The sequence below is a fragment of the Thermobia domestica genome, chromosome 1 (assembly GCF_964235325.1).
Source record: "Thermobia domestica chromosome 1, izTheDome1.hap1.1, whole genome shotgun sequence".
NCBI classification, from domain to species: domain Eukaryota; kingdom Metazoa; phylum Arthropoda; class Insecta; order Zygentoma; family Lepismatidae; genus Thermobia; species Thermobia domestica.
Genome location: NC_137454.1, coordinates 36,391 through 51,537, shown reverse-complemented (window position 1 = coordinate 51,537; position 15,147 = coordinate 36,391). Strand labels below are relative to the sequence as shown.

At 36.8% G+C, this 15,147-nt stretch overlaps 1 protein-coding gene across 2 annotated transcripts in view; it reads left to right on the top strand.

Moving 5' to 3' along the window:
* The first annotated feature begins 409 nt into the window (after positions 1-409).
* LOC145682951 (cytochrome P450 3A40-like) overlaps positions 410-15,147 on the top strand; it is a 32,574-nt gene continuing 17,836 nt past the window's right edge. The window contains exon 1 of one of the 2 annotated variants that reach the window (XM_081754311.1): positions 410-633. In XM_081754311.1, coding sequence (XP_081610437.1) covers positions 434-633 — 200 coding nt within the window. In that variant the 5' untranslated portion in view covers positions 410-433. Of the gene's footprint in view, positions 634-14,704; positions 14,792-15,147 lie in introns of those variants that run through there. The other variant, XM_081754314.1, reaches the window with a different exon arrangement.

Here is a 15,147-nt window from a genome sequence, read left to right as displayed (position 1 = left end):
AGGAAAACTTTGGTTTATAATTTAAAATATTGAAGGTCATATAAACAAACAAACTTATTTTAAACTATCTTTTCTCAGAACATACCTCGTTCAAACGAATTTTCCCAATAAATAATTAGGCAATCATATTTCGTGACTTCAAAAATAATTACCAGTTTTGTAATGACAATGTATACAGTCAATAGAAAATAAGGGACATATAATTTTTTCTTTTGAGTTTTCTTGTAAAGAAAAATTACTCAAAGTATTATTAAGTAGGAATTTCAGCACGCAATCAACAATAAACTGCGTCAGATGTTCAGTTTTCGTAACGGCATGGAGTTGGTTAAAGCGAAAACTGCGATCAAAGGTTAGTAGACACTTGGTCAGTATTTGTGAAAAGAGTTTGATCCGAAATCTCGCAGTGCATGTGTGACAAGCTACGGCGACAGACATGCCTATCTTTCATTATCTCCTTCTGGTGCTGGCAGTTATTTTGATATTTTTATTAGTGATTTACAAATACATTACATGGCACTACGGCTATCTGGAATCCTTGAGGATACCTGTGGTGCCACCTACCTTCTGTTTGGGAAGTGTACCAAATATTCATAAAATAGTTCTACAGTTGATGGACATTGAATTGTTCAAAAAGTAGGTAAACCTATTTTAATTTCTTTGGACAAATACTTCTTGCTTACGATCAGAGAAATTTAACCATGTGGGTGATAAAACTAGTGTTATACCGCCTTATGCAGAGTCGTTTTGACGTATGATTAGCGTCATACTAAAGGCCTGACAACTACAGGAACCTTATGTTAGTCGAACTCTTTAAATTGGCACTAATTACGCGCCAAAATGACTGCATACGGCCCATAGAGTTTCCCAGTACTTTTAGACAGGCATCTTCTAAAAAATTTGGTATGCAAGAGTTGTAGGGAGAATAACTAAAATATGAAAGGGCTGCCTTCGAACATTATATTGTTTCATTGTTTGATTAGTTTTGCTTCTCCTTCAGCATCGAGGCTATATGAGACATGAACATACACCTTAACGTGGCATCTGGAACACATAAGAAATCCCTCGTGGCAATATGGTTAGCGTACGTGTGTATGGTGAGGGAGACCCGATTTAGACTACCGTTGGGAACACCTGTGTTTTGGACCTCACGTTAAGACTGGCCGCTAATTGACAGCAGTGTGGGCAGCCAATCTGTGGTTGAGGAGAAACGTAGAGAGAGAAGCATATTTCATTTGCCATACATTGAAAACAGTTGAGGAAGAGGATTGGTATCTTCTTTATAAAGGCGTACGAAGAACTATACGGAGGGAAGAACGCTAAATAGTTATTTAGAAAAGACACTCTCTGGGAAAAGATGAAATGAAATCTTTGAGTTTTACGTCCCACGATTATGCCGGTTAGACTAAAGGAGACGGTGATGATGAGTAATTAATGTAATGGTGGAATGAAGAAAGTGGGAGGAAACGGGAGAACCTCGAGAAAACCCACGCACACGGACACTCTCTGGGAATTTGTGCTCTAGTCATGTGTTGACATTGAGACACAAGTACTTTATAATTCACTCAATGAAAGCCTTCTTAAGCAACACCAAGGTTTGTAAGAGTTTTAAGTGAAGACCTATAACTTTTTTTTTTTTTTTTTTTTTTTTTAACAAGAAAGGAAGATTCTGGTATACTACAGTGTTCACATTGGGACGAAGGAAATTTCTATATTAATCTTGATATTGACTAGTGCAATTTACGATATACATAGTCTAAATTCATATTTTACAAATATCGCCAATCAATATGAAATAAATTAATTTACTTGGAATACCAAGTAAGTTAAATTTTTAAAAAAAAGAGAGAGAAAGAATCAATTTTGGAAGTGTCACGGTGTGTCATAGAGCCAGAATAAAATAAAAAAAAACAATCTTTGTATTATTGATATAGTGATACATAATTACAGTTTCTACTTACTATGTCATACAGTTAACGCTGACATTTTGCTGAAAGTATGTTGCCAAATATACACTACGATTACTTTAGTTTTAGGTGGGTGGGTGATGTAAGGATATTCGAAACATTCACTGAACAAATGTTTGATCAGACTCACTCTAAGCTTTCATGGAGCTTTTCAAAAATAGGTGGTTATTTTCTCCTGAACACTAGCAGAAAGTTATTACGCACATGAATGCAATAGGTCTGCTTATATTAGTAGATAATAATGTTCTCTGCAGTAAAAGTATGAATCTAATAATCAGGGGCGGGTCCAGCATGGATTTCTAGGGGGGGGGCGGTGGGTTGTAATACTGCTACTTAGGGCTACTTTTAAGAGCGTCAAAAATAAACTATATATTTTATTTATATATAAAATAAAAAAGTTTCCTCTTCGGGGGGGGGGGGGGGTTGCGATCGCCCATCTGGATCCACCCCTGCTAATAATTGACATTATAACGTCTTCAATAAATTGATACAATTATTGTTTTGCGTGAGATTGCAGCGTATTTGAACAGTAGAGACAGGGGCGTCATTTAGGGTGTGCAGGGAGGGGCATTTGACCTCCCCTGAGTTTGAGATTTATATAGATTTTATCAATAGAATACTAGTAAGTCAGTGAAAAACGCAAAAATTTTACTTATATCAAGGGGTCTTGCCCCCCCCAATCCAAATCTGAAATGACGCTACTGAGTAGAGATAAGGAGAAACAGACTTACGCTTGCAGCATCTGGTTCATAAATATAAGAAAAATCTGTACGATTCGTTTCCTTTTCTCTTAACCCCAAGCAGGCACGTAGCCAGGATTTTGTGAAGAAGGGGTGGTCCATGACATGAAATACTGTGTTCATCACACCAGAGGCTCGATCATTCTAAACTATTTTACTGGAACATATACTGGTTCGTTTATCCAGGATTTCGTAACGGGCGGGGGAGGGGGGAGGCATGACATGGAATTCTGAAGGCCCAGGAGCTCGATCAATCTAAACTACGTTACTATCAACATATATTGGTTTGTTAGTGCAATAAAATGAGGATATGATGGTAAGTATTTTAATAACAAACTACGAAGAAATCTCGAGTAAAATAAGAAAAGAAAAATAATGAAATTGATTTTACAATATTTACGTTCTTCCTCCGTTCATTCAAATATAACAATTTTCCTTTCATTACGACTTCAACTATTATTTTTTAAAAAAGTACATATTCACTATTATAAAAAGTACAGTCATGTCCAAAATGACTGTCGCATATTTATAACTGTCTTCTTGTAAGAGTATAAATTGACGATGATTTTGCAGGGCACTTTTAATACTGATACCATGTGTATAATCGAGAAATGTATATTTGTGGTAAATTTCATAGGAAAAGAATTATAAATACGAAAATTAGAGTGAGTAAAACAAAATGTTGCTATATGGACAAGAAAGTTTTATTTTTGTTTTATTGTTCTTATTTACTGCTCTTTTAACAAAATTTGCCACTTACATATCTTTGCCGATTATACGCGTACTAACATTGTAAGAAATAACGGGCGAATTCGTTATCAGATTATACTCCTACAACAACATATTTATAGACATGCGACAATGATTTTGGACATGAGTGTACAAACTCAATAATGTCTTGTAAAATATTTTACAGTATCTGCTTTCCTTTCTCTGTTGAATCAAATGTTAACAGAACTTTCTTTTTACATAAATTTTTGTTTTTATTATTCCGTCAACTACTGTCTGTTCCAAATGACAGGTTAAAGAAGTAGTAGAGAATTGTTTTTGAAATAACATGTTTGATACTGCAAGGCTGCGATGACGAAAAATTATGATCAAAAATGTCCACACTGTTACACAACCGGCATTATGCTTTCAGAAGCTTGAAATCTCCCTGACTAATAGCAGAAAATCTAAGAATTGCGTAACTTCTGGAAATTTCAAATTCCCTGACTCTTCCAGGATATCCCACTCACCTCGCCACCATGTATTGCAAGTAATACAAATCTCTTCATAAGAAAGAGTAACCAAAATCTTGGTGTAGTTTTTCTTTTAATTGTTAACGCTGATTCTCTTTTTTCTCATTTCTTTTCGTTTTATCCTTCCTTAATTTTTTTTTCATTTCTGGTCTCGAAGGAGGGGTCCGTACCCCGTACCCTCCCCCTTGGCTACGTGCCTGCCCCAGGCATAGAAGGAAGTGTGGATACTTGAATATCTACTCAATCAAAATTTGATTTCTAGCTATGAAAATATATTTGTAACTGTTTTGATTACCAACACCATTCTGCAAGTGAGCGATCTTTTATATTACGTGATAGATGACACCCTACAGAAAGCGAGACACGTTAGGATTTAGGATTTAGATTTATAGGCTTCCGGCATCTATCGTCATGTTAGCCTGTTACGTATAAAGGATGACGTCCCTCGGCGAGCACACAATCCGGGGATGGGGAAGGATGAAAGCGGCCTGGGACCTATAAGTTAGGTACCACCCCGGCATTTGCCTCGTGTGACTGAGAAAATCCTCATTCAGGATGGCTGACCTGAAAAAGCTTTTTACATTTTTGGACCGAGTGCCCCACCGGGAATCGAACCTGGGTCAGAGTGAGACACGTAATCGCCTATAGATTTATCTTTGCTTCCATCAAACCATGAATATATTACCATAGGAATCTGAATAGTTTTTACATACTATCTGACATCTTTCATCGTGGGACTGCGGTGACTCCGTGGCAGAGCGTTCATCTCTTCTGCGTGGGCTCCGCGGTTCGATTCGAGCTCACGTTAAATGGGTTTTGTGGTGGAGAAGCACCATGGGTTTCTTTCGGTTTATTCATTACCGTCATCCCAGTCTCCCTTAGCCTCCGATAATCATGTAACATCAAACTAATAATAATAATAATAATAATAATAATAATAATAATAATAATAATAATAATAATAATAATAATAATAATATGTAGAAAGTGGGTTTTCAAAGACCTCTCTAACACTTTCCAATAAAAACCACAGCCTATCATATTCTTTCGTCATTCATTTGACTTTTTGTAAGAAAAGAAAAAGGAAAAAGAAAACGAAAATTTTAAACCACAAACGAAAGTACTTCTAGTTACATTGCTTGTATTTGGGTCCATTTAGTTGTAGCGCGACATCTTCCAATTTGAATTTTAACTAGCTCAGAATTATGTCCAACCCGAAAAAAATTGAACCATTCAAATTAACAAAGGGGGGCATTTCAAAATTTTCGCTTATTCGATCAGACGATGTGTGACATCTTCAAATTCAAATTTTAACTAGTTTATAATTTTCTAAAATTTTTGTACATTTTTGTACTGTCAAGCTGTTAAAATTCGAATTTTCAGAGCTATCACTGCAGATGATCGAAGTGGCCAAATTTTAAAATGACAGTCCTTGTTTATTTGAATGGTACAAAATTTTTCTTGGTTGTTCAAAAGTGGACAAAAATTGGACAAATTCTGAAATATTAAATTTCGAATATATCACACTACAGATGATCGAAGTGGCCCAAGTTTTGAAAAGACCCTTTTCTGTTAATGTGAATGGTACAAAATATTTTCTTGGTTGGACTGAAATGGACAAAAATTGAACAAAATTCTGAGCTAATTAAATTTGGAATTTTGAAGATGTTCCTTTACAGGTGATCCAACTATCCAAATCTTGAAATATCCGTTGTCCCTTGTTTATTTGAGTGGTACAAAGTTTTTTCTTAGATGGGCAAAAATGGACAAAGTTCTGAGCTAGTTAAATTTCGAATTGAAAGATATCGCACTACAGGTGATCGAAGTGGCCAAATTTTGATATGGCCTTTCCTCGTTTATTTGAGTGGTACACATTTTTTTCTTAGTTGGGCAAAAATGGACAAAATTTGGAGAAAATTCTGAGCTAGATACATTTCGAATTGAAAAATATCGCACTACAGGTGATCGAAGTGGACCAAGTTTTGAAGAGGCCCTCCTGTGTTAATTTGAATAGTTCACATTTTTTTCTTGGTTGGACAAAAATTGGAGAAAATTATGTGCCAGTTAAAATTCAAATTTAAAGATTTGACACACCAATTAAATGGACCCCCTCTATTCTGTAAGATGATAAAACTCTTCAGATCTTGGCTAAATTTCACGTGGTTGTAGGTCTGCAGGAGCTTAATATGCACGTGCAATATTATCGTGTGCTGGTCTTTGGTTTCCAACTTATGGGACATTGATGCATATATTTCAAACAAAATACTTAATTTTGTCATGGTTTATTTGGGTGCTCGTTATCTTTCTAGTTGAGGTTTTGAGCTCCTTTATGGCTAAGCGGTTAGAGTACGCGCCTTTGGCGTGCGAAACCCGTGTTCGGTTCTCGGCGGGAGCTCATGTGGTTCGGATTAAACGTTAATCAGTAGGTACCGTCTCACATAGGCCCGCTGCTAAAAGGGACGTTAAACTCAAAATCACCTCAACTAGTCAAGTTTTTATGCGTATCATCCTCTAAAACGGTTCTATATCAGACCAAAGTAAAATATAAGAAAAATTAGCTCAATTGAATAATATTAAATTGTGCTCCAAGGGACCTCAAATTTTCAATGCATTTACAGTATACAGTACAAAGCAAAGGTACTTTGTAGGTATGGAATGACTAATGGGAACGAAATCATATCTTGGATACAGGTAATGGAGGTAAACCTCATCTATTACCGTATACCACGATCATGGTGGCCTTACTTTTTACAAGTACGTCGGAACATTAAATTTTTGTTGTTTATCAATTGCAAATGGTGTTTACATTCTAAATAAGAGGAATTATGCTATTTATTCAGAAAATGAAGAAAGTGAATTTTTACAATGAGGATAAGAATAAAGAAATACGTAAAGACAAAAATCTATTATGGGTACTAAACATTATCGATAATAATGGCTACAAAAGACTAAAACATACGGCTAAGCTCCTAACGACGGAACTTGCAATTTTGGCTAAGGTATGTTAACAACATCAGTGTTCAACAGTCTCCAACGCGCTTGAACCCATGTTCACGTGCACAAAGACGTAACTAAATATTTTGTGTAGCGCTGCATATAAGCTTATTGTACAATAACGTGTGTAGTACTGCTCCCGATTTTTATGTACTGTATACGCACTGTATGTAAGATCGATCTCTCCTCATGCCGTATAGACTTTATGGTGGATAAACACCATGTGTGCGGCTTTTCTAGAAACGGAAGAAAAATGGAGCAAGAGTCTAATCTCCAAAGAATCATTCGCGAGATTGACGCCGTGTAACGTATCTGCACGTGGCGTAGCAAGTATAGGAGAATATTGACATTATTGATCGCTGAAGTGACAACTATACAGTGAAGGTGAACATTTATTATTATTATTATTATTGTAAACGTACTTTTGACCTTGCAGGGCAAAATTACTGCATAATGTGTTATTAATTCGTTAATTTTTCCCTACATGGTATGTTATTTACTTTATTAGTGGGATCTAATTTGCCTCCAAATCATCAAATAAATGAATTTCGACGTGCACTTTGGTGTAAATAGCATTACAGGAAGAAGCCGGTTCATTAAAAAGATCAAGGCTGTACTTAGTAATATTTGGCTTATCGCTGCAGGTGGCAAGACAACGTAAGGGTAACGTGCTGGACTTATGACTAGTATAGTTTGTTAACATAGGTTCAAATCCTGTTCAAGCCACAGAATTTTTTACAAAGCAATTGTGAAAAATCGAAGAGTGACTCTCATACTAAACGGAAAATATTTAAGAACATGGAAGCAAATAACTGTATCACGATAGGGACGATTTACGAATGTTAGTTGGTAAAGAGCAAATAACATCTATGAGAATTGCCAGGACAGTTCGATACACTTAATTGATCTGAAGTATCAACTTTTAATGTACACTATTTTTAAACAAGTTTCAAGCAGAGTAATCTGTGGGGTATCGGTATCGTGTTGGACTTGTAAATAGAAAATCTCGGTTCGAATCCCCATCAGATAGTATCTTTCTCGTATAAAATAATGACTGCAAACAAAGATTCATCTGTAGTTGAAGAACTTACAAAGCATCACTGACGACAATTCTAGTAAACAGTGTGTGCGTTCTTTATCGTACAGTGTAATGATAAGTAGTTGTCACTTTTATATTTATATTTCTCTCTCTCTTTCTCTCTCTCTCTCTCTCTCTCTCTATCTATCTATCTCTCTGTCTTTCTTGATGTTTCCTTATCAACTCTGCATCTTTCTCTTCTTCGTTTATTCTCTCTCTAGGCAACTTTATATTCGTATCTTATTTATTGCTTTTCCCTCTGTCTGTCACACACACACACACACACACACTTTGTGCTGTGCGTATTCCAGAGTGAAAATAGAGACAGTTTTGATGGCCCGGTGACTAACCCTAACCCAAACAAAAGCGTCCCGGTCCAAAACTTGACTCGAATGACCCGGTGTGGAAAATCTAATTAACTGGGGTTTCGGCTTCTAAGTTTTCCTGCTCTGTGGGCACATCTCCAATCCTAGTTATCTCCAAAAGTTATCTCCAAAAGTTATACGGACTGTTTATACGGAAAGAAATAAGTAAAATCTCTTCCTTGTCCTCCAGGTCTACCGAGTCTCACTAGAATCAGCGGGTCAGTATGGCTTCGAATTCTCGACCCACTTCCGGTTCATAACCTTACCTACATCACTCGACTGACGCAATGACCCGTTTCAGTTCTGAATTAAAACGTTATAATCGCAATAGGTGAAATCGAGAGTGGATATTCAGAACAGATAAATCTTCAGATGAGTAGAAAATGGACCCGTTTTTCGTTATTTCAAGAAAAGATTTTGTTTATGTTCGTTTGACACAAAAATTCGTGACCTTCCTATAATTCAATGTATCTTATTCACGTTTTAAATGTGAAACATTCGAAGTCTGTTACGTCTGTAAGAAACATCCAATTTTTTTTTGAACACTTGTAACTTTTCATTATGATACAGTTTGAGCTTCTAATATTGGATCTATCTGATAGGCAGTAAAATAGCACACATTTTTTGTTTAGTTTGCATTAGTAGTTTGGGACGAAAGGTATGTCCTCATTACCTACTGGGTTTCTTAGAATGTATTTCGAGTCAGTACGTTCAAGAAACACGATCGAATTTGCAACCGAACTACGCGCAAACAAAGCCTGTGTGTTAAAGTTTTGTCAGTATTGTATGTGTTTCAGAGTTCTACCATTTCACTGGAAATTGAGTATTTAATTTGAGCACCAAGTTCGGTATTCATTTTGAAAGTGATTTAATGAATTTCTCAACCATCCTCTATATTCGATTAGTCCTGAAAAATATAAAATCCAAACGTTACTTCTATATTCTTGTTGGATTTCTGGAAACGGAGCTTTATTATATTAGGTTCTCTCTTTTTTTCAGTAAGTTTGAATTCCATATTTTTATCTGTGCTCCCTTTCGTTATTCTTCTTTTCTCCCATTTTTCTCTCTGTCTCAGTTCTATATCTCTGTCTAATAGAGATCCATCGGTTTCAATTGCTGTTCATTATATATGTGTGTGTGTTTAAGTTTCTCACTTCATGAACTTATGAATCTTGTTTCGTCTCGCTTTTATTCTTTCATATTATTGATACCAATACATGTATATTTTGAAATTATACTTGCGCTCATGTCGATTGCTGATTTTAGTTTTGGGGGAGACGAAGGGAGGGGAGAGAGAGGATGTCTCTTTACCAGGCACGATTATGGGTTTAAGAATGTGTAAATTGGATGATCTAACTGCACGGCGTTTGCTGTCGCAAATTTTTTGATGCGAAGTGTACCGAAAAAGATACTCTGAAAAGTTTCTCGATCGGAAGACTCAGAATCAACTATAGCCGAGGGTTCGTGATGGCGCCAGACCGGCGCTGCTTAAGACAGAAGATGGGTACCTATTCTTAGAACGATAAATCGATTCCTGAAAAACGCTTTTCGCTATCTCTTACCATTTTTGCTGTACGAGGAACAATACTGAAACCGAAAGTTAAAGTGGATTTTTATCACTCCGAGCTTTATCAGAGAGTTAAAGGTGGGAGTAGAATGCATTCTTGAGACGTTTAATCGGGGATACGGACAAAATCTCGCGGCCGAAACATCGCCGCCCAAAATCTCGCTGGCCAAAACCTCGCGTTGCCAAACCCTCGCCGGGCCAAAACCTCGCCCATAATGAAACTTTTCTTTAAAATTTACCCAATGAGTTTCTTAATATGCAATTCCACATTACAAATAATAATAATAATAATAATAATAATAATAATAATAATAATAATAATAATAATAATAATAATAATAATAATAATAATAATAATAATAATATACAAAACATCGTGTGCGTGGCCTTTCTCGAGTTATTCCCGTTTCCTCCCACTTTCTTTATTCGATCATTTCCTTCATCCTGGTCATCTACGTATGTTTTAACCTATAGGACATAATCAAGGGACGTCGTAAAAACTCATATATTATTTCATACTTTCATAAATATTATTAGATTTTTGTTAAACTTTTAAGTTTTTGGATGTTCCAAAGTTCACGAAACTAGCCCCATTAGTTGTCATTACTTTCCTTATGCAGACTTTCTTTCCCTATAACCAGTTTAAAACCATCCTGTCGCCCTACCTTCACATTGAAATCCTCTAATACAGAAATAGAATTTTCATATGGTATCGCGGGATTTGGTCAAATACCCGTGATACTTCTTCTGAAACAGCGTATTTTATACCATCATCCTTATCATCTGTTGGAACATTTACATTTTGGTCAGGTGAGATTTTTGGTATGGTGATATTTTGGGGCGCGAGGTTTTGGCCAGGCGAGGTTTTGGCCCCGCGAGGTTTTGGGCGGCGAGGTTTTGGCCAGGCGAGGTTTCGGCCCGGTGAGATTTTGGGCCGCGAGGTTTTGGGAGGCGAGGTTCTTGCCGCGAGGTTTTGTACCCAAACCGTTTAATCAATTGCAAGAAACCACTTCTCGCTATCGATTACTGTGTTTACTCTTTAGTTATTCACGTTACAGCCAGAAATTCTTGATTTCCCCCGTCTCCAGTGCATGGATCTCCATGCACGAATTCCATTCCAAATTTTTAAGCCTCTATATCCTGGAAAAACTTGCAGAAAGATTATTAGATAGATGTTGAGATATTTTGTCTTCCGAACGGATGGATGGACAGACAGAATAAACATACAAAGGGATTTTGGTAAACCAAGCCACTTACAAATTATCTAAAAGATAATATATCTATTCTACAGCGATAGATAACATGTGCTTGTCACATTATGTAACCAATATTATTCAATATTTGTACCGTATACGATCATCTTTCAATAAACTTAAGGCAACTTATCTATTTGCTTCAACCGTGACTGCATGCTGATCATTCAGTTTGAATCATATGGAATTCCTCAGCCCAAACTACCAGAATGCTTAAATCAAATGAAGAGGTCAAATAAATACAGGTCAACTGATTAACATTGAGATACTACATCTACATCCTTTGACCTTTCAGAAAAACAACATTAAGTCATTCACTCGAATCTTGTAATGTGTTGTTACCAATCTAATACTGATACAAACATAAATCCGTTATTGTGGTCAACGACTTGCAAGAGAATTGGTCTTGAAATTAATGCAGTTAGGATCACGAGAAATAATAATAAAATAACTTTGCTATTCAGATTCCTTTAAAATACACATTTCTACCTTAACGCTTGAAAACAGACATGAGGAGCAGAGAGCAGATGAAGGCAGGCAATAATCGTGTTTGTTACACCATTTTGTCGTCATTGACAGGCCACTTGCCGCATACTGAGGAGTTTCCAGACCAATTACAGGCCACTTGCCGCATACTGAGAAGTTTCCAGGCCGATGATAGGCCACTTGCCGCATACTGAGAAGTTTCCAGGCCGATGTCAGGCCACTTGCCGCACACTGAGAAGTTTCCAGGCCGATGACAGGCCACTTGCCGAACACTGAGAAGTTTCCAGGCCGATGACAGGCCACTTGCCGCATACTGAGAAGTTTCCAGGCCGATGACAGGCCACTTGCCGCATACTGAGAAGTTTCCAGGCCGATGACAGGCCACTTGCCACATACTGAGAAGTTTCCAGGCCAATGACAGGCCACTTGCCACATACTGAGAAGTTTCCAGGCCGATGTCAGGCCACTTGCCGCACACTGAGAAGTTTCCAGGCCAATGACAGGCCACTTGCCGCATACTGAGAAGTTTCCAGGCCGATGACAGGCCACTTGCCGCATACTGAGAAGTTTCCAGGCCGATGACAGGCCACTTGCCACATACTGAGAAGTTTCCAGGCCAATGACAGGCCACTTGCCGCATACTGAGAAGTTTCCAGGCCGATGACAGGCCACTTGCCGCATACTGAGAAATTTCCAGGCCGAGTGATCTTCAGTTAACCTCTTTGTCTTAATGTAAGCGTTTTATTGGTAGTACCTTTCGTCCCCTCTTTCTTTTTCCCTTTCATTCTGATTTTACATCAAAAGTTTCGTGGTACGGTTCCTTCCCAACCTGACCATTTGCATATTTTCTTATTACACCTACAAGGGTTTCTTCTCCTCTCCTGCTCCTAAAAGTCTCTCATTCGTTTTCCATTCGGTACAGGTAATTTTCTTCCATTCTCCTCGATACTCACATGACTAAACTTCCCACTTTTTTCTCATCGCTTTTGTGTATATTCATATTTTTGCTCCATATAATGCAATATTGCAGACGAAATATTTGATATTTAAATACATGTTTTCTTCTTCCTAAATGCTCTTTTCATAATTCCTATCCTTGCTTTCATTTTACGTATTCATTTTCTGCCTTCAATAGGTAGCAGGCAGATAGCGGAATCAATGTCCTTCTAGATACACTAACAGAAGACCCATGATTACTACCAACAGTTCTCTAGAACTACATCCGTCCTCATCTCATCGTCCACTCTTCCTTCGCTCTTAATGTTTCTCTGTGTCGCATCTCTGAGGATAAAGACCTCCAAATTTCAGCCACTAGCAAATAACTACCTTGGAAGGTCACACTCTCAGAATCGTAATAAAGAGAATTCCAATAATTCAGACCTCAATCGCCAACGAAGATTAAAATTTGTTTCACTTAATTGAAACAATACGTGAATAATATTAAGCTCTTTCAGATGTGGTGGCCAGATCTTTGGAATAAGATCATACATTGGGTCAAGCCGAAACACTGTATTCACGATCACATGGAAAATTATAAATGGGTAATATGATAACAACAACAACTACATATAATAATAATAATAATAATAATAATAATAATAATAATAATAATAATAATAATAATAATAATAATAATAATAATAGTAATAATGACTGAGTGATTTCCATGAAAGTATGTTCTAACTTACCTATCTGACACGTGTTTCTCAAACTGTTTTCACTGGAGATCACTTTTATTAGTCAGAATATTCTAAATAAAGAGGTATCTACTTGTGTCCCTTTCTAAAGCAAATTTATTTTTAAGCATATACCAGTATATGTATATTTCTTTTATGTAGTATTAATAATAATAATAATTCCCTTTTATCAGTATTGGTAAATTAATATTGCTGCTAATAGAAGATATGTTAGTTTTTATTTTTTAACCCCTTCAATCTCTGTCTCCATTGGCAGTTTATCGCAAGACGTCTCAACCTCTTTCACTGACATGCAACCAAAGGATATTATTTACTAATATAAGTCATACAGTGGTTCGCGTACCACAGATTGAGAACCCCTGGTGTATCGTCTTATTTCTTATACTTGAAATGATTTAGTTGAGAGGTGGCCCTGCGTAGCATAGTCACTAACCGGGTTCGATTCCCGGTTGGGGCACGCGGTCGAAAAAGTAAAACGCTTTTTCAGGCCAGCCACGCTCAATTGTGTTTTCCTCTTTTCCTCATTGACACCAGGCAAATGCGGGGGTGGCACCTATTTTATAGGTCCCAGGCTGCTTCCTTTCTTCCCTTTTCCCGGATAGTGTGCACGCCCTGGAACGTCATTCCTCATACAAGACGGGATAAATGGCCATAGATGCCGAAAGCCCAGAAATCTAAATCCTCAATCCTTTAGAACATTTGGTACTTTAGATGAATACGAGACTTTACTATTAATAGAATAACTTACTATCTGATGATTTCGTTAAACATTTTTTAATAGTTAGAATAAAATCAGGTTTGAAAGGATCAATGTTTGATGACTAAGGTTGTACAGTCTTTTCCATATTGAATTCTTTAGTGCATTCTTTCGATAGTCTACGAGTGCACCTATTTGAGATCTTTAACTGTAGTATGTGACACGGAATTCACATAATTTTTATTTTTTCTGTCTTTTTTTTTTAAACTATTCTTCAATCTAAGAGGATCGCAAGAGCTTACCTATCTTTAGGGCCACTTGTGGTTGTCCGCGAGCAACAGTATGAGAAACGTTAATCATACCTTTCTAAGTAGATCCACTCAACCAGCCGATAGTGCTAAGATGTAAACTGATTTAAAAATATCCATGAAAAATGGGAAGATTATGGTCCTCGAAAGAAAATATCTAGGGATATTTGGAATATAGGCAGCCACGCGTGGTGTTTACGAATTCAACATACAAATATTCACTTATAGTCGTCGAGTAGCGGTCCAACAATGCAAATTTGACTACTTACATTTCCAACAACTAAATTCTTGACAACAATAATAATAACAGAAACCTTATGAACAAATTTCTCAGACGTTAAATGCTGACAAACAAGAGCGAACTCAACAAAAATTAGAAGCAATAGATTAATGCGCTAAAGGTACGTTACTAACCAGTACAAAACATTTTATTATCCCAATTTAAAGGGGTTTATCCCTTCATCTTCCAGGTTGAGCGATATAAAAAATCACGTAAGTCTTACTTTAGATCTCTTTACTCACTGTAGTAGTTTCAAGGAAATTGAAGTGAGACACTTGGAAAACCTTGTTTGTTAGTTTTGTTCTCAGTTCAGTGTAGCGTAGAAGAAAGGCTCTGAAGAATTTTGTTTTCGTGATTGGTCCAAACGAATCACGTGACTATTTTATTATTTGACTATAGCTGGCAATATAAAATGTAGCTGTGTAAACAAGCAATTAGTGTTGAAGTTACAGTTTAGTCAGTGATGGTTTTAGGGGC